Source organism: Eumetopias jubatus, unplaced genomic scaffold, assembly GCF_037043125.1.
Source record: "Eumetopias jubatus isolate StellerSeaLion01/CBP00866 unplaced genomic scaffold, mEumJub1_p1.0 scaffold_8, whole genome shotgun sequence".
Taxonomy (NCBI): domain Eukaryota; kingdom Metazoa; phylum Chordata; class Mammalia; order Carnivora; family Otariidae; genus Eumetopias; species Eumetopias jubatus.
In genome coordinates, this window is record NW_028274814.1 from 80,534,884 (window position 1) to 80,559,581 (window position 24,698).

The 24,698-nt window shown below is 40.3% G+C and overlaps 1 protein-coding gene across 5 annotated transcripts in view; it reads left to right on the forward strand.

The window, feature by feature from the left end:
• SCN8A (sodium voltage-gated channel alpha subunit 8) overlaps positions 1-24,698 on the forward strand; it is a 112,935-nt gene that overhangs the window by 58,551 nt on the left and 29,686 nt on the right. For all 5 annotated transcript variants that reach the window (XM_028125546.2, XM_028125547.2, XM_028125544.2 and 2 more), the window contains exons 12-15: positions 8,395-8,527; positions 13,962-14,200; positions 20,479-20,652; positions 22,919-23,275. In XM_028125546.2, coding sequence (XP_027981347.1) covers positions 8,395-8,527; positions 13,962-14,200; positions 20,479-20,652; positions 22,919-23,275 — 903 coding nt within the window. The remainder of the gene's footprint in view (positions 1-8,394; positions 8,528-13,961; positions 14,201-20,478; positions 20,653-22,918; positions 23,276-24,698) is intronic.

Genomic DNA, 24,698 nt, shown 5'->3' on the forward strand with positions numbered 1-24,698 from the left:
AACATTTGGGATGCGTCTCCAGTGGATTAACCACTAGAGTGCTTCCATTGTATGCTCATGCTTTGTGGAGTTGTATAGGAGCTGCTGAGGCGCACACGCTGGTCTCACACGGTCTTGATGCTTAGGCTATGCCACATCTGTTTTTTTTCCTCAGACTCAAGTCAAGAAATATAATATTCTCAGGGCGCCTGGGTGGCTCAGTTGATTAAGCATCTGACTCTTGATTTCGGTTCAGGTCATGATCTCAGGGTCCTGAGAGCAAGGCCCACGTTGGGCTCCACGCTCAGCAGGGAGTCTCCCTCTCCCTCTGCCCCTCTCCCTGCTTGTGCATGTGCTCTCTCTCTCAAATAAATAAATCTTAAAAAGAAAAAAGAAATATAATATTCTCTGTGGAGAAAAAGATACCCAGACGTCACCTCATTAGAGTTTCATCAGAAACTATTTCACCTGTTCATTAATTATTCAGTTATGATTAGTGAGTATTTTTCAATAGTTTAGGAATTTTCACTTTTGCTTTTTGCTGAAGCAGAGGATAAGGGAACTTTTCCCGTGTCTTCATCTCCAAGCTGGAAAGTAGGTGAGACTCTCATCACTCACAGAGAAAGCAGATGCTGCTGACAAATCCAAAAATCACAAGTAACTCAGAAATCATGTTGCACTAGCTTACACAAGCATTATCTCATTTAATGCACACAGCTGATAGATACTACTCTTGTGTGCATTTCACTGAGGAGGAAAGCAAGGCTTAGAGAAATGAAGTGACTTGTCCAGCATCACACAGTAACTGGTAGGGTTAGGGCTTGAACACAGTCAGTCTGACTCCAGGGCACTGGCTGGTAACCAGCGCACTGCACCAACTCCGAAGCCCGGGTTCTTCAGTTTATTTACTGATGTGATCCTGGGAAATGAATGTCACCTTTCTAAGCCCATTTCCTTATCTGTAAAAAAGAGACAAAAGGACCTGTGCTATAGGGCTATTGTAAAAATTAAATGTAACAACATTTATAAACTGTGAAGCATATTATTTGGCCCATTCTTGGTGTTCGGAAAGCCAGTTTCCATTTATTTCCCTATACTTTTTTGGCCTTCTTAGCCATGAGAAGTAGACATTAAGATTTCTCCTGAACTGCTTGACTTGGCAAGGGTTGCATTCCTTCTAAAATCTTAAAGAACCTTTGAGAAGAAGAAATTATTGTGCAATTATTTTAAAGCAGATTACTACAAAAATTTGAGAAAGGCTTGAACAGGAGATAAATGGCTAGGTTCTAAAGCTACTTCTAAAATGCTCTAAATTTTAGTTCCAAGAAAGGTAACTAACTGCCTGATAAATTTCCGTTCAGGCATCTCCATGGGAAAGCAATTTAGTTGAGCTTCCTTGGGCAGATCTATAGGAATGTGGGCAAAATCTGCCATCTGCAGGTGTTGTAGGATATCTCTTTGAGAAGGACGGCTACAGTTTAGGAGGTTGGAAATCCGAGGCTAAATGTCCTAATGAACTTTGCATTTGGGTTGAGAGAAATGGAACAAATTTGTACTGAGTTTAACTTTCAAAGAATGTAATTAAGGTTCTCAGTGGCTTCCTCTGTTACTGATAGTTTTACATGAAAGCTCCTTAGAGGCTGAATTCTAAAAAGGCAGAAGCTCCTGCCTTTAAAATGTTGTTAATTCTTCTCTTTCCTCCCCCAACAAAGTAAACAAAACAAACAAAAGAAATAAACACCTCCACTTACAGGAATAAAAAATGACCTGAATATATAGGGAAGGGGAAAGGAAAGAGTATGTGATCTTTCCCCTGGTCTTTGGGTCTCAGCATGGTTGAAGGAAGAAGCCCTCGCCCTCCCTCCCAGGTGCTAATAATTGAGCAGCTGAGCCAATAGCAGAGACACACCTCCCAAGCAGAGTCTGGAGGAAGGGCGCCTCTGAAGCTGCTATACATGGGAGAGTCCACTGCAGCATCCCTTCCCTCCAGCTGGCTAAAATCTGACACAAGATATAGCCAACAACCCGGAGGGTGTGGCCACTTTGGAGAACAGTGGCAGTTCCTCAAAAAATTCAACACAGATTTACCATATGATCCAGCAACTCTACTCCTAGGTAGAACTGAAAACAGTGTTCACACAAAAACTTGTACATGAATATTCATAAAATCATTATTCATAATAGCCAAAAAGTGGAAACAACCCAAATGCCCATCAACTGAGGGATGGATAACTAAAATGTGCTACATCCCTATTATGTAAGATTATTCAGCCGTAAAAGGGAATGACGTATTGATATGTGCTACAGCATGAATGAATCTTGAAAGCATGATGCTCAGCAAAAGAAGCCAGGCACAAAAGGCCACATAATATATGGTTCCATGTATATGAAATGTCTAGAAGAGGCAAGTCTGTAAAGACAAAAAACAGATTATTGGTTGCCAAGGGGCTAGGTAGAGGTGGGGCTTGGGATTGGCTGCTAACAAGTACTGTGTTTTTCTTTGGTATGATGGAAATATCATGGAATACACTGTAAATATACTACAAGCCACTGAATTGCACACTTTGAAACGGTTAAAGTGCAAAACACATGTGATGGTGGCTGACTCCCCACGTCAAGCTCAGAATAAATAGCCTTTCCCACTTGATTGATCTTCATTTATTTCCACACTAGAGATAGCATTTTATACATATTATATACACACTCTGTGTCCCATATTCTTTCTCAAAGGAATTGTACTGCATAATCAGCATTGCAGCAGTGCAATGGGTAACCGTCACCCAAGAGTTACCAAGGGTGTGGATATGATGGTGGTGGAGTAGGAGCTGTCTGACCAGCTGAGCGTTGTCCCCTACACCTCTTTGTACCACAAGACTCTCCCAGAAGGTACCCTTTCCTACTCAATCCCCTCACCTCTCTGAGCAACCTCTTCTATATGTATCACCATAGATGCATTTTCTTTCATTTTCAAGGACTCATACAATATGTATTTCTTATTTGGCTTCTTTCACTCAACAAGGTGTTTTTGAGATACATCCATGTTGTTTCAATAGTTCATTCCCTGTTATTGATGAGTATTGATAAGGTACTTCATTGTATAAATACACTCTACTGTGTTAGTCCACTTTCCTGTCGGTGGATATTCAGGTTCCTGAGAGCAGTCTTGTGCAACTCTTTTGGTAAATAAATGTTTTCATTTATATTGGATAATTATCTCAGAATGAAATTTCTGGGTCATATGGTAAATGTTATATTCAACTTTATAAGAAACTGCCAAACACCTCTCCAAAATAGTTATACCATTTTTTTAATGCTCCTACCAACAGTGTATTAGAGTTCCAATTGCTCCACATCCTAGCCAACATTTGGTGATGTTAGTCTTTGATTTTAGCATGTTAGTAGTCATAAACTCCATCTTACCTGCTTTTAATTTGCATTTCCCTGCTGATTAATGATGATGAGCATCTTTTCATGTGCTTATTGGCTTCTCACAGATCTTTTATTAGCTGCTTATTTTTAAAACTTTTACCCATTATTGATTTGTTTTTTATATGTTATGGATACGAGTCCTTTATCAGATACATAAATTTTTAATTTTGAAGAAATCCAATGTACCAGTTTTTTCCTTTTATGTTGTTTGTTGCATCCTGTCCAAGTAATCTTTGCCATTACCCAAAATTGTGAAGTTATTTTCCTTCTATAAATTTTACAGTTCTGGGTTTTATATTCAGGTCTCTGATGTGGCTCAATTTGTGTGTGTGAAATTAGATGGGAGTTGACTTGGATGAATATCTAGTTTTTCAGTACCATTTGTTAAAAAGACTTTACTTTCTCCACTGAATTGACTTGGCACCTAGGTCAAAAATCAGTTGATGTACATGTGTGGGTCTGTTTCTAGATACTGTTCTGTTCCCTTGGTCTGTTTGTCTGTGCTTATACCAATACTACATTTGTCTAATTACTGTGACTTTATAGTCTTGAAATGAGATAGCATAAGCCCTCCAAACAAAAAATATTTTAAAGATTATTAAATAATCTCTTAAGAGATTAATTTGCTATTCAGCTCTTTTTTAAAAGATTATTTTCCTATTCTAGATCCTTTGCGTGTCCTTATGTATTTTAGAATCATTTTCTGTCAGTTTCTTCAGAAAAGCCTAGAATTCTTATAGTGATTGCTGGGAATAATGGATGTCCTTGAGTCTTTCAATCTGTGAATGTGGTATAATTCTCATTTATTAAAGTCTTGTCAAGTTTCTCTCAGCAAACTTGTGTAGTTTGTGTTGGATGTCTTACCCGTCTTTCATTAGTTTTATTCCTTGGTATTTGTGTTTTTTGATACTGTTGTAAAAGGTATAATTTTTTAAATTTTTTATTTTCAAGTATTTGTTGTTGCCACAACATAGAAATACAGTTAATTTTTGTGTATGACCTTGTATCTCATCACCTTGATAAATTAACATATTGGTTCTATTAGGTCTTTTTTTTTTTTGTAAATTCCATAGGGTTTTCTACATGCACAATAATATTTTCTGTGAAAAACGGCAACTGCACCTTTATGCCTTTTACTTATTTTTCTTGCTTTATTGCACTAGCTAGGACTTGAGATACAAAATTGCATAGAAATGATAAAAGCAGACATTCTTCCTTGTTTCCATTATTAGAGGAAGAGAATTTAATGTTTCATCAAGAAGTGTAATGTTAGCGGTAGATTTTCATAGATATTCTTTATCAAGTTGAAGCTGCTACATTCTATTCCTGGCTCGCTAAGAAATTTTATTATGCAGAGGTGTTGAATTTTATTAAATGTTCTTTTTCTGCATCTGTGAGATAATCAGATGGTTTTTCTCCTTTATTCTTTTAAAGTGATGAATAACATTGACTTTTTTCCTAATGTGAAACTAGCCTTCCTAATATAAACCCTGTTGGTCGTGATGTGTTATCTTTGTATATATTTGCTTGTCTTGTTAAGAATTTCACATCGTTGTTCATGAGGGATATTGGTCTCTCATTTTCTTTACTTGTGGTGTTTTTCTTGTGGTGTTTTCGGCAAGTTTAGTATCAGGTTATGTTAACTTTATAAAACAGGTTGAGAAGTATACCCTTATCCTCTGTTTTCTGAAGGAATTGTTATTAGTATTGGTATTAGTATTATTTTTTATGTAAATTTTGATAGAATTCACTGGTAGAGCCATCTGGACCTAGACTTCTATTTATTGTAAGGTTTTTTTAAATTACAGCTTCTAATGTGGGCTATTTAGATTTTCTATTTCTTCTGTCAGTTTTGATAAGTTGTGTTTTGATAAGTTTGTCCATTTCATACAAGGTGAAATGACATGAAGTTGTTTACAATATATTCTTTTTTTTTTTTTTTAGGTTAGACCACTTAGATTTTTGGGTTTATTTACTATCATACTGTAGCTTATCATACTCTGACTAATATAAATATTGTATAGAAGGTTTCCATCTTACAATGGTTCAACTTACAATTACGGTATATTCTTATTATCCTAATAATGCCTATAGGATTTGTAGTAATGTTCCCATTCCTTTTCCTGAAAATTACCATTTGTGTTTTCTTTTTTTCTTGATCAGTCTTGCTAGGGAATTATCAATTTTAGTAATCTGTTCTTAAAAAAACATTTGCCCTTTTTGATTGTCTGTTGTTTGTCCACTTACTAATTCATTAATCTCCATTCTTATTTTTATTATTTCCTTTCATCTACTTACCCACAGTTTAATTTGATCTTTTTCTAATTTCTCAAGGTGAAAGTTTAGAGCCTTGATTTTATATCTTTTTTATATTCTAATGCAAGCCTTTAGCACTGTAAAATTTTCTCAAACCATGTGTTAGCTGCATCCCATAAATCTTTTTTTTTTTAAAGACTCCGTAAAGGTCATTTGTTTTTTTGTTTTTAAGATTTTATTTATTTATTTATTTATTTATTTGACAGGGAGAGAAGGAACACAAGCAGGGGGAGTGGGAGGGGGAGAGGGAGAAGCAGACTCCTCACCCAGCAGGGAGCCCAATGTGGGGCTCCATCCCAGGACCCTGGGATCATGACCTGAGCTGAAGGCAGACACTTAATGACTGAGCCACCCAGGAGCCCCTGCATCCCATAAATCTTAATGTATTGTTTCCTTTATCCTCAAAGTATTTTCTAATTTTCTTTGTGATTTTATCTTTGATCCATGGATTTTTACCAATTTAAGGGGACTTTTCTGAATATCTTATGATTACCATAAGACTTCTCAATGGAACCTGTTATTTGGATCTGTGGTAAATGTTCTTCCTATGTAAAAAGGTGACATAATGACTTTCTTTTTTTGCCCTCTGAAATTCCCCAAGTATGGTCTTTGAAATTTTTTTTTCTTGGTGTCTTCTTTCATTTATTTCTTTTCTGAAACTGAAGATATGTTCTATAACATGCCTTACTCTGGAACAAATTTTAACATTATAGAAGTTGTCTCCCCATATCCCTGCTACAGTTCATCTTCATCTTACATAGAAAGATATAAATAATAATTGTTCCATCTTAATATTAAGCTTGGGGATAAACTTTAGGTGGATTTTTTTAATCCAAGCTAGAAATTATTTTAGCTTTCAAATAGATACCACTAAATAATAATCTAATGATTTGACTAGGTCCTTTAGATAGCATTTTTATTAACTTTGTTTAAAGTTAATGTTATTAAAGTCTGAAGAATTTATATCTTGTTATATCCAGCAAGTCCAGAAAACAATAAGATATACTTAGAACCAAAGCAGTTTTAAATGCAGTTTCATCCTTTCTTGATGAATCAGCCAGTCCATCAGATCTTACAGTACCTTGGAGTCAGCATTATGAAAATTATCTACCATGTACTGTAGATCTGCAGAGGGCAGCTCAGTAAAATTCTAGAATGAGTAAATGCCAGAAACAAGAGTGTCTACTGTATGGGCCTTTCTGGATTCCTTTTTAGATGACTGTCATTTTTAAAATAGAGTAGTCTAATCTGATTTATTAGGTGTCTTGAATATCAGGTTGGCAATTGCAGCAAAAAGTGGCCTATCAAAGAAATACATCTTATTATGACCTGAGGTACTGGTCAACACATCGTTGTTACATTTACAGGTGTTTGTATAATAATGCAGCCAGGAATTCCCAAGGAAATCAGTTCTTTTTCTTTTCCATTTCTTCTGTTGCTCTGCCAAACAAAACAAAACCCTAAGGTAAACCAAATGTCTGAATCAGTGAAACAGTTTGATGAAATGCTGTAATGAGATAAATTATAATCTGCCAGAAACTTTCTTCTCTACAGTTCTTAAAATCTAATCATATCTAAGGGCAGAAAGGCTTTCTGATGTAGCTCTCTAGAAACAATTATTTTCTTTTCAAAACAGCTAGGATCATTCTGGTACTGATCAGATATACTTCTGTAGCTTCTTACAAACATGTATCTCCCCTGTCCTCTGAGAGACGGTGACTGTCTCTGCCTCTTACCTTCACAATGGAAGGGACAGCTGACATTACACGATGACCTGTTAGAGTGGTTGGCATGGTTACTAGAAAGCTAGCTTTTAAGCCACTGCGTGGAGGCTGATCTAATGTAGTACATTCAGGTTGTCACAAAGAGCACAAGCAAGGGACAGTAAGAAACACTGTGCTGTAACCTCCCGTACCAGTACTGCCCACAGCGGAGCATGTAACAAATACTTTGTGTAACAGGCTGATGGTGTTTTCTGCCCTTTTTGTTTGGGAATTTGAATATTGCAGGTTAACTTATAAAGTAAAATTTTATAAGGGCAAAATAAACAGTGCTATATATGTAATTAAAATAGTGAAACCCTTAGCACACTTGGAGTGGCTTGGAGGAGAATTAGGGTAGGACTTCAACTTGCTAACATTCAGTTAGGCCCAGGTTTGACATTTGGAGGTGACAGTTTGAGAGAGTGATGGTGCCTCCTTCCCACGGAGGAAACAATGTCTACAGTACTCAGTGTGATCAGGGACTTGGCCCTTAAGGAAATGTCGAATAGAGGTGAATTCGACTTATTTTATTGTGTGGTCCAATTCTAGCCAGATGCTGTGGATACAAGACTGAGACAGGAAAACTCAGGTTCTGCTTCAGATGGCATTGCCCCTGGAGATCTGGTCTGCATGCTAGGAATTGACCAGATGAGGTGTTTGGGTCCCAGCCAGATTCTTTGGTTCATTGTAGATTTGTACAAACTTACCTGATCTTATCATCTATAGAGCTAGGATGATGCGTGGTCATGTTTCCTTCTACTTCTTGAGGTGGATAGGATTGTAGGGTCAAATTTAAAAGATGTCATAAAGAGCATCTGTTTCTGCTCATACTCTGGACTCTCTGTCCAGTAAGGCCCAGCTGTAATGTTTGTAAGACTTTACTCACCTGATTTGCCATTTTTTTCAGGCTACAACTGAGGTGGAAATTAAGAAGAAAGGCCCTGGATCTCTCTTAGTTTCCATGGACCAACTGGCCTCCTATGGGCGGAAGGACAGAATCAACAGTATATTGAGTGTTGTTACAAATACACTAGTTGAAGGTATGTGCCCTTGATGTCAGTCCAAGCCACCAAGATATCAATATGTAGTGCGCATGATAAATATAATCCCTGTTCATTGGCCTGAGTTTTGCAAAAATTGACTCTGAACTTTAGGAATAGAGTCTACTGGTTGTAGAAACCAGCATCCCAGATCTGCATGCAGAGAATCAAATAAGGACTTCAGAGCTGCTGCCAGCATTGTACACAGGTAGGTAAGAAGAATGAAGGAATGACAGTCAGGAGTGAGCTAGAAGATCTCAAGACCGTAATGGTCATGAGGAGCCAGTGGGATGAGGCAAGGCATAAAAGCTGTAGACTGAAGAACTGTGAAAATATGAAACGATGGAATCCCCTCCGTGCCCTCTGCCTCAAAACATACCTTCCTCTTTTCCTTGTTAGCTACCTACAACCCTCTTGGTTTTCCCTGAAGGACTAATGTACTGTGCATTTTGATTGCACCTAATTCTGCCTCTCATCAAACACCCCCACGTATCCATAAATATATTTGATGTGTGAATAGGTAAGCCGAAACCCCTCTTATTCCAGCTCTCTGTGCCACAGGGAAAGAACAGGCACTGTTGAATCATAGTGTATCTGCAGTAATGTTGCTGTCAGTGCTTGTACTTGGTATTGGGTGGCTCCGCCACGACACAGCCTGGCATGCTGAGGAATATCAGGATTTTCCATGACACCACAGTCCCCTAGGAAGTATCAGCTCTCCATCCAACTGTGGTCTGGATGTGGTCAGGCTCCTCTTGCTTTCTCTGGAGGTAGATTCACTGACGGCATTTTCTCTCACGAGATTCTGATTCATTCTGCATGAATCTTCTTGCTTTGATTCACGTTGATTTAGGTGAGCTGTCCCACTATAGATCCAGAATATTCTCAAGGCCTCAGATTGCTGTTCTTCAGAGTTCAGACCCCCAGGCTAACCCAACAATAACCAGAGTTCCTGAAATAAGGAGATTCAAAACTATCCTGGTGTCCTTGCGACAAGTTATTTTTTGAGTCATTTGAGCCCAATACCACTTCTACTCTGAGAGAAGGGGAATGAGAGAGAGTGTGTGTTCATTCATTCGGCAGGGGCATCTGTGATAAAGGGAGAATCCCCAGAAGGGAACTCCCCTAGATTATTTACATTCCCACATGTGAGCAAGGTGTTAGACTGTACGTAGACTAATCTTAAGAATGTATCACGTAAAAAGAATATTGAGTTAACTGTTTTCAGCTGCCTGAACATTTATTCCTGTTTTCCTTTAATTCTCATCGAGGTCATCATCTGAGAAAATATCTTTAAACTTTGTGGTTTATACTTTGAGATCACAGGCAAATAACTGCAGAGCATAAGAATTCCAAGCTAAGGGGGCGCCTGGGTGGCTCAGTCGTTATGCGTCTGCCTTCGGCTCAGGTCATGATCTCACTCAGGGTCCTGGGATCGAGCCCCGCATCGGGCTCCCTGCTCAGCAGGAAGCCTGCTTCTCCCTCTCCCACTCCCCCTGCTTGGGTTCCCTCTCTCGCTGTGTCTCTCTGTCAAATAAATAAATAGAATCTTTAAAAAAAAAAAAAAAAAAGAATTCCAAGCTAAGAAACACTAGCTTAAGAACCTTGGCTAATTTTATTCTTTACTTGGAGACAAGGACAGGATTTCTCTGGATATCTGTGGACATGAGAAAGACAAATGAACCACCTCCAACAGGCATATTTTATGATGGCAAAGACATCAGAATGGGAGAACTATTAATGCAGTCCAACAGTTACTCAGTTGACTACTGCAGCGGCCCAGCACAGGGTCTAGTAAAAGTAAATGCGCCCAAAATGTTTGTTAGACTGACCCTTGCCGTGCTTAGAACGGTGGGGCTTCTGTGCTGCAGGCTTCATTTTGGAGGCCTTGGTGCTTCTATTCCTCTACTGAGTTGGGTAGAAACCACTGGAGCGGTAGCTTGGTCTTTTTCTTCTCCCTTTTCTTCCTCTTCTCCCCGTGCTCTTCTTTTTCTTCCTGTTCTACCCTACTCATTCTCTACCCTCCACCCTCTAGCATATACATAATAAAAAATAGATATACGGATAGCTCAGGGGAGAGAGAGACAGTCATACTTGTGTTCCTGAGTGGGAAGCCATTCCAGTTCTTTCTCCCTTTTTGAAGTCCCAATGTTCACATAGCCTTTCACTGCTCAGACATTCCCCTATTGCCTCCCCTAGTATTCGACTCCCTTTGTTAAAGCTGATGAGACAGAACTGCTGTAAGCAAAGAACAATGAATGGCTGGAGCTGAATAATGTGAGAGGGAATTAAAGGACATTAAGAAAGATCCATTCCTATTTAACTGCTGGTCCCTCTGTATTCAATGATTGCTACAACATGAAAAGCCAGCATTGAATGAATAATTGTTCCTGCTTCTCGGACTTCAGTTAGGAAACTCTGACGTTGTTTTAATCTTTGGATTACCAAACCAAAGAAGCAGGCTTCTACCTACCTGATATCTTAGAGAGCACAGTGGAGAATTCCAGAAGCGTGTCAATAAGGAGAAAATCTTGCCTGCTGTGTGTCCCCCAATCCCATTGCAGACATGCTCACCCGGATCCAGGAAACTCAGCAGAATTTAGTCAGCAGAGCCATCAGCTTGGGGATATTTCAGAGGACTGGGGGTAGGGTGTAAGCAGACGACTATAGTCTCACTTCTCTGAGCAGTGAAGCTGTGGGAGAAGGGGAGGGAGTTGGTGAAGTAAGAATGAAGAGGTGATGGTGGTACTTGGCATTATTGGTTCTCAGGTAAAACAGGTTCAAAAACTGCCTCGTAAAGACAACTGGCCATAGCCTTTGGCTGCCATGATTTGTTGATTCACTCTTGTGTTCGACTGACCAGCCCCAGGTGTCAGCATCATTACTTACCTGCTATCTGTCTTTCGTGGTGTGGCTGCAGGCTCTGTGAGGGTGGGGACTCTTATTCATCAGCGTATTCCCAGGGCCTCACACACTGTAGGTGTTTCAAAGTTGTTGAATTGAATTGAGAGAAGTCCTGCCCTCAGAACCCTCACGGTCTACTAACACCACCATCTTGGAATTGTGAGGCCCTCTCTGAAAACAATTCCCAGCACCCCTGAGGTTGAGTCTACGGTAATCTCTTGAGAATGTCCAGGAGCAAAGTAAGGGGAACCCCACAAACCTTTGGATATTTCTTTGGATATGTTAACCCATTCCCCCAGACCAAATTCTTAGCCGCTTCAGGCATGTGGGACCAGTAACAGTTTGTCAAGTTGTGAGTCACTTTATAAACCTCTGTTTTCACCTAACTGATCTTTTCTAGCTCCTAAAGCTCTACATTGTCTTACCGTTTGTGGAACAGAAAAGATTATCCTGAGATCTTACCTGAGAAAATGTGGATAAGATCCCTAGTATCCCTGCAGGAATCTTCCTGATGCCCCCGTAGGGTGGGGAAACCCTTCTGCAGTGTCTGGCAGAGACTTGGAGCCTAGAGCACTGTACAACACTGCAATTGTGTCTACTGTCAGAGACGTGAACAGTTGCTGCTTTAACCTCCACGTGCCAGTGAACAGACATTTGGAGAAGGGAGGAGATTAAAAAAAGGAACGGAACCAAATTTCCAAATATGTACTATAAGAATTTATGGAAATAAGAGAACCTTTTCATTTTCTTTTTTTGGTTAGAAAACTAAATTTACCTTGGGAAGGGAGGGAGTTCTATGAGGAAGAAGCCAAAGCAAATTTTCTTCACAGACTTCCTTTCCCACGCAGACTCCCACGTGGTGCTTACTGTGGCCCTTAAATCTGAAAAACCAAGGCAACCATTTTCTTAGCAACCAGGGAGCCAATCAAAAACCCAACCAAAGCACCCCATCTAAAATAAAGCCATCACCATGGGCACCATCCAGCTGGTTGGAAAAAGGGAAAGTAGACTAATTTAAGGCAGCCATCTTGTTCTTGGTGAAACGTTGGGAAACTTTTTCTCATTCCCTGAATGATTTGATTTTGTCAGCAGAATTGGGTTGGGGTGTGGAATAGATATCCAACCCCATGGAACGAAGACCTTGCTTCTAAGGGTTATCATGCTGACAGGTTTTCAAAGCTACATCTCTTAAAGAACATCCTGGGAGATCAGGGTCCTTGGACTTTTCTAATCCAAGCTATTATAAGTCATACTGTATTTGAGGAGGGCTTTGTTACCTACGGCCTAATGCCTGGATTGTTGTGGCTGCCCGCTGAATGGCTCTCTTCCTTTAGTGTCTAATGGTCCTTTTTCATCTTTGTTTCATGAACGACCTTAGAGGTCACCATGGTCCATGATATTCAGTCTATGTCCAGGATTCTAGGGACGTGCCTCAGGGAAGGAGGAAGTCTGTCAGACTGGGCTCCTCTTCCTGCATCAACTAGAGCAGTTTTTTATATTGGGGATCGCATAAGATCTTGTTGGAAACTAACCAGTCTGGTTTTTTTTTAAAGCAAGAGAGCCAGACTGAAAGACAGAAGATAAGAAAAAGGAAAGAAGAGAGAAAATAAGGAAGGGAAGAGGGGAGGGAGGATGAAAATGGAGAAGGGAAAGGGGGAGGGAATGAGAAAGAGAGGGACTCCTGTGCCCACCTCAGTGGTGAATGGTGAACTCACTACTTGTACTTCTTTGGGACCGGAAGGAACAGCCTGCACCGGGTTGCCGGCCACCCGCGCTGCCTCTGCCACACAGAGAACGGGAGGAGTGAACGCTTCTGTAGCACTTACTGTAGGCCAAGGCGCTCCGAGGCGCTTTCTGTCGTAGCCCGTTTCATTCTTCCAGCAGATTGAAGTACTGTACTCAGGTTCCCCCACTGAGCAGTGGCTGAGCACCCAGGTGCATCTGGCTTCAGGGTCTGTGCTTTTGACTGCTTCTCTGCTAATGATTTAGTGATATGACATATAATATAAAACCTGCCATCTATCGAGGACTCGCCGTGTGCCGGGCCCTGTGCTGGCTGCTTTGTGTTCACCCACTCGCTTACTCCTCAGTCAGTGGATGAGGATTATAGGACTCGTTTAGTCCTATAGCCTGTAAAGGAAGTGTCATTTCAGATGAGGCAACAGAAGCATAGAGGAATCAGTAACTTGCCTGAGATCACACAGTCGTGAGTGTTGAAGCCAGTTGGACCAGGGAGTCAGACTCCAGAGGCCAAGCTCCTAACCATGATGCTGTGCTCCCAAAACGGACAGATCAAACCCTAGTTTATAACCAGATAGTTGTTAACAGGGAAGTGACCTGGGACTGCCCCTGCCTCCTCTTTCCTTTCATGAGAAAGAAAATGGGGTGGGGGGCAGCAACTACACACTCAGGACAGACAGCACTCAAACCACCGTTCTTCTTGTGGTGAAGAGCAGTGATAATGGCCCAGCAGAGGATTAGTAGCAGCCCCCTTTGTTTTCTCCCTGTGTTTGTTCTTTACTCACTGCAGAGCTGGAAGAGTCTCAGAGAAAGTGCCCGCCATGCTGGTATAAATTTGCCAATACTTTCCTCATCTGGGAGTGTCACCCCTACTGGATAAAACTGAAAGAGATTGTGAACTTGATCGTTATGGACCCTTTTGTGGACTTGGCCATCACCATCTGCATTGTCCTCAATACCCTGTTTATGGCCATGGAGCACCATCCCATGACACCACAATTTGAACACGTCTTGGCTGTAGGAAATCTGGTAAGATGGAATACTGTCTTCTGATTTTATGATCTGAACATGTTTTGCCTGTAGGACATCTTTTTCTGATACTGGAAGCTGGAGTTTAGTTGAAAAGAAAGTAATAGTTAATTGGAAGACAAATGCTTCCACATATGGCGTAGCCCCAGTCACTTCTGCTCACTGTTGTGATCCCTTGGCTGTTTCCTCTTTCTGCAGAACTTTGAAGACGTCATTTAGGAGCTATTGGCAGAAAACCAGCCATGGTGACAGAATGGGAGGCATGGTGCGGTGGGTTGGTTTCAGCAACCTGAGCCAAGGACTTCTGGATTTTTTTTTCTCATTCTGTTTCTCACATTGATTCCTGCATTACTCCAGCACATCACTTCCCCTTTCACCTTCAGTAACAACCACCACAAAATAGGGGAGCTCTTTTAGTGCATTAAACATAACTATAAATTTGCCTGCACTGTCATATCTTAATTACCCATATGGGGCCTCTCTGTGGGAAACTTTTAATTCTAGGCTGGTTTCCCCCTCACATCCAACTTCTGGGCTCTCATCCAGTTTCTACCGTTAGTTGATCTGTGCCAAATTTATTTTAATGTTAGCTTAAGTCATATATTTAATTTATCATATTGTTTAGAAGATAAGAATGAGGTTTTTTTTTTTTTAATAGTTTCTCAAGTCAAATAGTTGTGTTTTGGGGATTATCTGTTTTATTTCTTTAATCCAAAAATCAGGAGTTGATTGAATTTTGATAGATAGGAAAGATTTAGTTGGAAAGAATCTTCTAGGTCATCTGGACTTCATTATTCCTTAGGAGTTTCACGATGAGCAAGTCAAATCTAGTTGTCTGTTACCTTTTGAGTATGATCTCTGCCTGATGTTCTCCTTTCCCTCTCTCTCTCTCTCTCTCTCTTTCTCTCTTTCCCTCCCCACATGCGCACACACGCGCACACACACATGCCTCACACACACAAAGAGTTTTTACATTAAGTCATAATAGACTATTAGAGTGTTATACTAGCATTTTGAATTCTGATTATGAAAACACACATGGCAAAGGAGGAGATCCTTTATCTGCTTAGTCCTTGCAGCCTATCATGTTCCCTGGTACATGTCCAAGATAACTCTGTGGTCTTTCCACTCTCCATGTCTGAGTTAGTGACACACTTCAGGCACGCACTGCTTCGACGTAAACCCTCATGTGCAGCCTGATGAAATATGGTTAGTGTTGAAACAGGACACTCTCATAGGCTGTCCAGGAAATCTGCTGACTCTGAAGGGTACCTGACAGTGGGCTGTGTGACTAGCTGACCAGAAGCTTGGCCATCAAGCAACATTTTGAACCAATCAACAAAATGGTACAGATATGAGCTTTATTTTATTAGCCAAGAGTTAAGTAATGAAAAATATGACTTGATAATTTTGTTGTTGATGATGGTGCTGGTGGTATTTTCCCTGTGATGGTTTGTTTTTCTCAAAGTCTTTACTTTTACTTGCTTCTTACAGAATGAGTCTTTGATTTTGAAGGGATTTCGAGAGGCCTTTTCACCTACCATCAGCAGAATTGCCCTCAGACCAGGCCAGGAGATAACATTATTTTTCCCTTTGTTAAAAAACTGTAGACTTAGGGTTACACCTAAATTAGAGCTGTGAGCATTCAGAAGACTTTGCTCAGAATCACTGAGAAGAAAGAGAAGAGAAGGGAAGGTCAGCAACTAATATTCAGGGATTTCTTGAAGGAAGCTAACCAAAACCGAGTTTTAAAATGAGAAAGCACTCTGGGGGCAAGAATTTTCAAGGGATTGTAAAGAATTGTAAGCATGCAATTAGTAGTGGGGATGGAAAATAGTGAATGGTTCAGGACACTGTGGCCTGGCCAGTAGATTCGAGGTGAGCGTGAAGGGAAAGAAATGAAGAATGGCACCTAGATTTGGACATTTAGTAGGTAAGAGGGAAATAGGATGACTGAGAAAGGAATAGGTGTGGAGTTTAAAATCAAGAGTTCTGTTTTGGACATACTAACTTATAATATGCTGTTCATTTCTAACCACAAATGTTTGCATCTGTAAAACAAGGATAACGCCATGTCATCAGTAGTTGGGAGGATAAAATGAGAACCTATAGAGAAGTTTTTGGAATAGTGAAAAGCACTCTACAAATCATGGGAACTGTATTAGTGTAATTCAGTAGCTTGGATTTTTTTTTAAATCTAATGGGCTTTATTAAATGATTCATTACTTAGGCAGCATCCCATCTAACAAGCAGAGAGGAGCTCCCAAAGGTTTAGACATCTAGAAAGTCTTTGACTAAACCTGAGAAAAAGAAGATGGAAAAGAGTGAGATCAACCAGCTTGTGAAATAGGGGACGATCTTGTCTCACGGTTGGAACTCTGAGGACTTCCCATAGCTGGGGCGGTGAATTGAACTGTGTTTATCCATAGATACACAGAGGGAGGTTTCTGATGGTAGAAGAGAACAGTTTGCTGTAAAGTGAGGGTCCCTCCTGCCTCCTCCACCCTCCCCACAAGGAAAAACATTAATCCGAGGAAGAACCTTACAGATAATTCTACCCATCCCCCATGTTCCATAGAGGAAATGGAAGCCCAGGGAGACTATGTGACTTCTACAACTTTTGTGTTATTCAGGAGATAAATGTAAGGATTCTTTTCTTGCCTTTTTTGCAACTATTTGAACACAACAGTGAGTTTATAAGGTGTTTTGTTTTGTTTTGTTTGTTTTTTAAGCAATCTCAATCTTGGAGAAAGATTTCAGGTACAGTCTAAGACATTTTTTTGGAGAGTAAGTTGCTGACACAGCCTCTCAGCCTCTCACGTGTGTGTTTTATGAACAGTACACTCTCATACAAAACCATGATACAGCCATCAGACTCGGGAAATTCCTGTGCACCTCACAGCCACTTCATTCTCAGGCCCCTTCAGGTTCTGCCAGAAATCCCAGTCATGTCCTCTGTAACAAAAGGACGCCGTTCCAGTGTCCTGTTGCATTCGGTTGTCCCCGTCTCTTAAGTCTTTTTCAGCTTGGCGGACTTCTTCAGTCTTTCATCGGCTTTCTTGACCTTGGCACTTGGGAAGGCTACAGGCCAGTTATTTTGTAGAATTCCCTCAAGATCAGTTTGTCTGATGCTTCCTCACGATTAGACTCAGCTTACACATTTGGCAGGAATATCACACAAGCGAGGCTGTCTTCTCTTTGAACCTTCCAGGTGGCACAGTTTCCATTTTGTCCCATATTGGTGATGGTCACTTGGTCAGTTGATGAAGGAGGAGTCTTCCAGTCTTCTCTCCTTGGAATTACTCATTCCATTTATAATTCCGTTATAATCAGTAAATCTTTGTGAAGATGTTTTGAAAATACCTAAATTTACTTTTCTTCATTAAAATTATGATTTATTCATTTATTTATATCAACGTGGACTCATGGCTTTCAGTTTTACCTGGTGGGTTATAATCCATTATTATCATTTACCTAAATGTTTAAACCGTTCCTGATTTGGCCTCTGAGAGTTCCTTCAAGCTGGTTTATGTGTCCTGTTAACATATCCTCATTACTTCCTTTTTTCTGGTATCACAGAGTATTCCAGGCTAATTTTGTATTTTTCCCATCTCAGGCCTGGACCAGCCATTTCTCAAGGAGCCCTGGTTGTTGTAGTGGAAAATGATATTTAGAAGTCAAGATCTATTGGAGGCAATGTGCATGACTGGGCCCTCTCAGTAGGGGGCTGGCTGTTTATTCTAGTCCAGCATTACCGGATCATTCTGGTGTCTCCCTTTCTATAGTTGTAACTCCTCTGACAAAAAGAAACCTGGTTGCCACTATCTGTAGTGTATTTATTTGATCAAAAAACCACTGTTACCTCTTGCAAGGTGATTGTCCTCCTTGCCCTGGTCAGGCTCTGGCTTCCTATGCTAGACACCCAGCATCTACACCAATGTCCTCCCTGTAGGTTTACCTCTCCCCACACTTCTCAGGCCCTGACACCCCAGTTGCAATTTCTTTGAGAACTGCTACCTTAGGACATAAATTCCTAGGTGAATATTTGAGGACACTCACAAGAGCCACATTTATGTACAGTTGTTGGTTGATACTCTGCTTATAATTCTCCTTTTTTCTCCTCCTCAAGAAGCATGCCACGGTGCAAATTAGAATGGCATCATAGGGATAGCCTTAAATCTACTCTTTCCCATTTGTAAAAAAGTAATTCTTTCGTACCAGCAAACCCCAAATGATGGCAATCACTGTATGTTGAAATAACATGGTTGCTGACCTCTGTCACAGGCGTTTCTGCCCGGCATCTGGGTGCCATTCATCCCATTGAAAAGCAACAGTACTCTGTCATCGTTGATTTTCTCTTAGGAACCAGAGTTCCCACAGTATAAATATTCCATGGTCAGTTAGCCAGTGCTTATTACTGAGCATTTCCTCTGTGTTCACCAGAACCAACAGGACAGCAAATCCAGTCTCTACTTATAAGTGTGTGCAGTAAGCAGGCTGACATTTCTATGTAGAGAAACCTTCCATAGGTTTACACTGAGCGTAAAATGTCTGTCAGGAATTGATTAGCTGCCCTCACTTACAGTGATGTTCCATCTGTAGATGCTTAGCATGCACTGTGAACTTTGATTTTGCTTAACTGGATCTCTCTAGGGAATATTTTCTTTCAGTTCTAGAATACTGCATCTTCAGTTTAGAAAAATGGGGAGCCATGGAAAAGTACACAGACACAAAACCTTACAGCCCACATATCCATTTTGATTTCCATCACACTGTTCTGTTTTGTCATTGCTATACATTCATTGAGTCTGTTTCCAAACACTGTCTGTAATCTTAAGTATTTTTCACTATTTCCAGTTTTGTCCTCAGACCATATCTTCAGAGTTTTTCTAAAACTGCTTCCTTTATAAACTTGGTAACCAGGTAGTTGCAAGCTGTAATTTATTATGAGTTTATAACCTATTACATATAAAGTCCTCTAAAATCATAATATTCAGTAAGAGTCTGTTGTTACATGGTTAGCTTAGAATGAGGGTTTGGTCTTGTCAAAACTGGCATTTGTGGGATTTTACTTTCTTACTGCATGTTATGTTACCAAGTCCTGTGGGATATAGAAGGCATTGGGAGACACAGAGTGCTCTGAAAGGTACAAAAGTAGGAGTCAGGTAACACCGGGAAGAAGTCATTCTCATATCGAATAAGCTCCAAGCCTAAAACAGTTATTACATCATTGATTCTCATACTGAAACAATCAAAAGGAAGCACCAAAGTCTCCAACAATAAGAAAAAGTTTTGAGGGGGCACCTGAGTGGCTCAGTTGATTAAGCGGCCAGCTCTTGATTTCAGCTCAGGTCATGATCTCAGGGTCCTAGGATCGAGCCCCATGTTGCAACAGGCTCCGTGCTCAGTGTGTTTGAGATTCTTTCTCTCTCCCTCCCTTTGCCCCTCCCCCTGCTCATGCTCTCTCTCTCTCTCTCTCTCTCTAAAATAAATAAATCTTTAATAAAAAGAAAAGAAAGTTCTTTGAGGATATACTCAGTAGAATTTTATACAAACGATATAAATGGGAATTCAGAAGCCGATGTAGCAACATGGATTGAATTATGGTAAGTGAAAAATAAGACCCAAGATATTATGTACTCTATGATTTTACAACTCTGTCAAAACATATATGCATTTGAAAAAAACCAGAAAGGGAATACGTAAAAATGATGGTTGTATGCAAGAGGATGAGACTATACTTTTTCCCCATAATTTGCACACTATTAGCAGTGTTCTGTTTCTTTTACAATTTAAAATAAGAAACTCTGCAGCCTATGTCAACCTTTGATAAAACACATAATATCAAATCAGGAATAATTGTATGTTTTTAAAATAGAATTATAATTCAATGAGTGGTGTTTTTTTTGTTTGTTTGTTTTAGGCAAATATCCCAAACATAAACATTCAAAATGACTGCTGACCCTTTAGAAGGGGTCTCCTGTGTGGTCTTCCTGTTGCTTAAAATAGCTTTTTAAATGCGGTCTTGAACAGTGTGAATTAGGTGGTTCTGAAAATGAAGATGAACGTTGGGACTAAGTACTTGATTCAAGAGGAAAACAAGGCTCTCCTGCATCATGTGGAGTAGTCATGCGGCATCTAAGTGCTGATGTCCTCAGATGCACAATTTAATAAGGCTAGCTCTTGCAGCTTCTTGGACATGTTGTATTCAAAGATAATGACAAAGGCATTCTCTTTCTATTATTTCTTTTTCTTACCCCCTGCCTTCCCCTCTTTAGGTTTTCACTGGAATTTTCACAGCGGAAATGTTCCTGAAGCTCATAGCCATGGATCCCTACTATTATTTCCAAGAAGGTTGGAACATTTTTGACGGATTTATTGTCTCCCTCAGTTTAATGGAACTGGGTCTAGCAGACGTGGAGGGGCTTTCGGTGCTGCGATCTTTCCGATTGGTATTCCATATTTCTCCAATTTCTTTTTACATTTCCTGTCTTGCAGCTACTAAAAAATTTTTGCCTAAGTTAATTTAATGATTAAAAAAATCCTTAGCTATATTCTACTCACAATTCCTGTTGGCAATTTATTGGCTTAGATACTAAAATCTTGAAAATTTTTCTGCTACGTGCCTAATATAGAAGTTAGTTTTTAATATCAATCAACAAACAGAGGTCAATTTTAGGAAGTTCCTCAGAAAATAATGGTTAATCGAAAAGATGAAAAAGGATCCTAAGGGCTATTCTGAGGTCTAATGAATTTGCTAGTAAATTTGTTTCTTTATTTGAACATCTCCCTGAAATGGAATTTCTCCTTGTTCAAAGATGTCTCTCATTTCTTCCATCATGGTGACACCTTCCAGAAAACAGGAATAAAATAGTATTCTTTAAAATTATATTGAAATTAATTGTTGAACATTGGCTTTTTTCCCATAACATTAGCTGAGAAGGATTTTGTAGTGTATTTGAAGAAGTGAATGTTAAAATTACTAAAATGACTTTGAAAGAATGGTTAATGATACCCTCGAAATAGCTTCCCATAAACACAGGCATAAATGATGTCCTGATTAAGTCCCTTGAGAAGCTGAGTTACTTGGGGGATATCCCACTCAGAGCATCAGAACTGGCTTAGGTTTTCTCTCCCTACTGGGAAAAATACCTTAGCACTTATAACTGAAAGGATTTTAGGTTTTTTCATTAGGATATTCAGCATATTGAAGAAAGAGAATTGGAACAGCATGGAATTATTTATAAAAGAGAGGTCTTGCTCAGTCTAAGTCACAAATAACATCTGCCAAGTTTCTGGAACCTCTGCTTACTAGTCTTGGGTTAGGATCCAGCCCACAGTAGACTTTTTGGAAATTGTTCTCATTATCTGGAAGATGAGATGAAGGACTAAGAGGTGGAATTAGCACTAGTACTCCTTATAATTTAAAAAGCCAGTCAGAAAGGGAAAAAATATGAACGATCCAGATATTCGTACAGAGAAACACCTGGTACATCTTGAACTCTCAGATAAGACTCAAGCTTTTAATAGGGAAGAAATGTTCCGCTCTGTGCTGTTGCCTTCTACGAGAACTCCTATTAATCCTGTGTTAGTTATCAACTTGTGACATCTGAAGATGATCTCATCATTATCATTTCATTCATGGGCTTTATGCATTATGATTCTCAGACTACTAACTAAGACCTTGTAAGTCATTCATTACAGAATATAGAAATATCATGACTGCAGGTAACAGAAGTTCTGTCCTCTGAATTAATATCATTACAGGCCCTTTTCATAAGATGTCTGATATATGTCGAACTGCACCGACTAGGGCATTGTGCTTTTCCTCTAAGTTATTCCAAGCATATCTCAAAGTTTCGTATCAGCTATTGATTGTTTATTGGCAAGCAAAAAGAGATATATTTAGATTTTTTTTTAAGATTTTATTTATTTATTTGACAGAGAGAGAGACAGCGAGAGAGGGAACACAGGCAGGGGGAGTGGGAGAGGGAGAAGACTTCCCACAGAGCAGGGAGCCCGATGCGGGGCTCGATCCCAGGACCCTGGGATCAGGACCTGAGCCGAAGGCAGACGCTTAATGACTGAGCCACCCAGGCACCCCAAGATATTTAGAATTTTTAAATGCAGGTTTTTTTAAAGAGTTATGGTTTATTTTTCACTGCCCTTACCATCCTGATCTTTGGCTTTACTACAACTCACATTTTCCTTGATACGTTCCTTGAGAAGTCAAGGCAAAATCAATAACAAAAGGATATATTCATGTATGGGTTCTTAAAAAGTGGATTGAGGGGTGCCAGCATGGCTTAGTTGGTTAAGCGTCCCAACTATTGATCTCAGTTCAGGTCTTGATCTCAGGGTCATGAGTTCAAATCCCCTATTGGGCTTCGCGCTGGGCATGGAGCCTACTTAAACAAAAATAAAAGTTAAAAAATAAAACATAAAAAGTGATTTGACTCAGGGACTAATACAGGGGGCTAGAGGCAATGTTCTTGGTTCCTAGTTTAAGTCTTTCACTTACTGTGAAACTAATCCATTTTCCCTGTCTATGCCTCACATTCTCCCATTTTAGTCTAAGACAGAAAGTCCTGGGAACTTTCCAAAGGTGCTCAATAAATTTAAGCTGATCTCACTAATTTTACATATTTTTATTTTAGTCATGTGGAAGAAAATGGATTGAGTATCATTTGATTTTTGTTTTGTTTTTTTTTCCCTTAGCTCCGAGTCTTCAAATTGGCCAAATCCTGGCCCACCCTGAACATGCTGATCAAGATTATTGGAAATTCAGTGGGTGCCCTGGGCAACCTGACCCTGGTGCTGGCCATTATTGTCTTTATCTTTGCCGTGGTAGGAATGCAACTCTTTGGAAAGAGCTACAAAGAGTGTGTCTGCAAGATCAACCAGGACTGTGAACTCCCTCGCTGGCACATGAATGACTTTTTCCATTCCTTCCTCATTGTCTTTCGAGTGCTGTGCGGGGAGTGGATCGAGACCATGTGGGACTGCATGGAAGTGGCAGGCCAGGCCATGTGCCTCATTGTCTTCATGATGGTCATGGTTATTGGCAACTTGGTGGTTAGTACTAACTTGTACAACTTTTCCTTCTTTGCCCAGAACATCTTACCCTTGACCCAGATTCCCAATGGGCTTGGGCCAACTAGCTTCCATGTCTGTGCTGGGTTTTAGTCTTTCTTGGCTCAAGAACCCTATGGTACAAATGAGGGAGAGGAGACTGCTCTTTGCAGAGGCCTGCTGAGTCATAAGCCCCACAGCCTGTCAGCCCTTTTTCATAGTTATGGAAACAAAACTCAGCAAAGTTAAGTGACCTTCCTGAAGTCAGTCAACTGGTAAATGTCAGGGCATGTATTAGATCCTGGACTACAAAATCTATGCTCTTTCTACTACAGAAGTTTCCTTCATTTAATTAGAATTTCTCAACCTTGACACTGTTGGCACTTTGGGTTAGATAATTTTTTGTTGTAGGATTATAATATGTGTTGTAGGATGTTTAGCAGCATTCCTGACCTCTACCTTTTACTGGGCAGTAATGCCCCCCCAACCCTAATAGGTGACAACCAAAAATGTCTCCAGATGTTGCCAGCTGTCCCCTATGAGGCAAAATTGCCCTCCATTTAGAACCACTGATCTAAATCGACGGAGGGTTTTATCTAACTTGTATAAATGGCTAATCACTTTTTTGCTTTACTCTGATCTGTCAGCCTGCTGTCTTCTGCCTCTGTATATAGAATATTCACCAACAGATTTTGACGCCATGTTTCTCAAAGTGTGGTCAGAGGACTAGCAGCAATGAGATCACTTTAGAGTATGTTAGAAATGCAGAATCTTGGGCCTCACCCCAGAACTACTGAATCAGAATCTGCATTTTTAACAGGACCCCCAGGTGATTGACATGCACACTAAAGTTTAAGAAGTACTTGTCTTTCAGGTCAGGCCCAATCCAACTTGCAAGTCTAGAGCAAGGGGGGCTGGAAGAAAGCAAACCCAGATAACCCCCTGTCAGCTCATCCAGAGCAGTTTTCCTCCTTTTTGTGCCATAGAGAAGCATGCCAGGAGAGAGTTCCAGCTCACCAGCCTCTGAACCAGCCGTGCCACCCTAATTCTTTCCTATGATCTGTAAAAATAGACACCGTGACTGTTTCTGTAATCCCTCCCTTTCTCCATGCCCGACCATCCTTCCCTCAGTCCTATTCCCGCTGGCCTTCCCACTTCTTCAGTGAATGCAGCTTTGCCTCCTGGTACATAGTGGGATCCACATTTCCCAGCCCCGACCTCACCCCCCTTTCTCCATTCTCCTCACTTGTCTCCACATCCACTCCCCATGACTCTACAGACGCCTGAGCACATGACTTTATTTCTGCTTCTGATGACACCTTTCCCGGTTCCCCTTTGCTCTGTCCTTCTGCCCACCTAGTCTCTAGGAATCTGTGACTATAAATCTCTTCTGACTCTCTTCTCTCCCTTCCCAGTAAATTGTCTG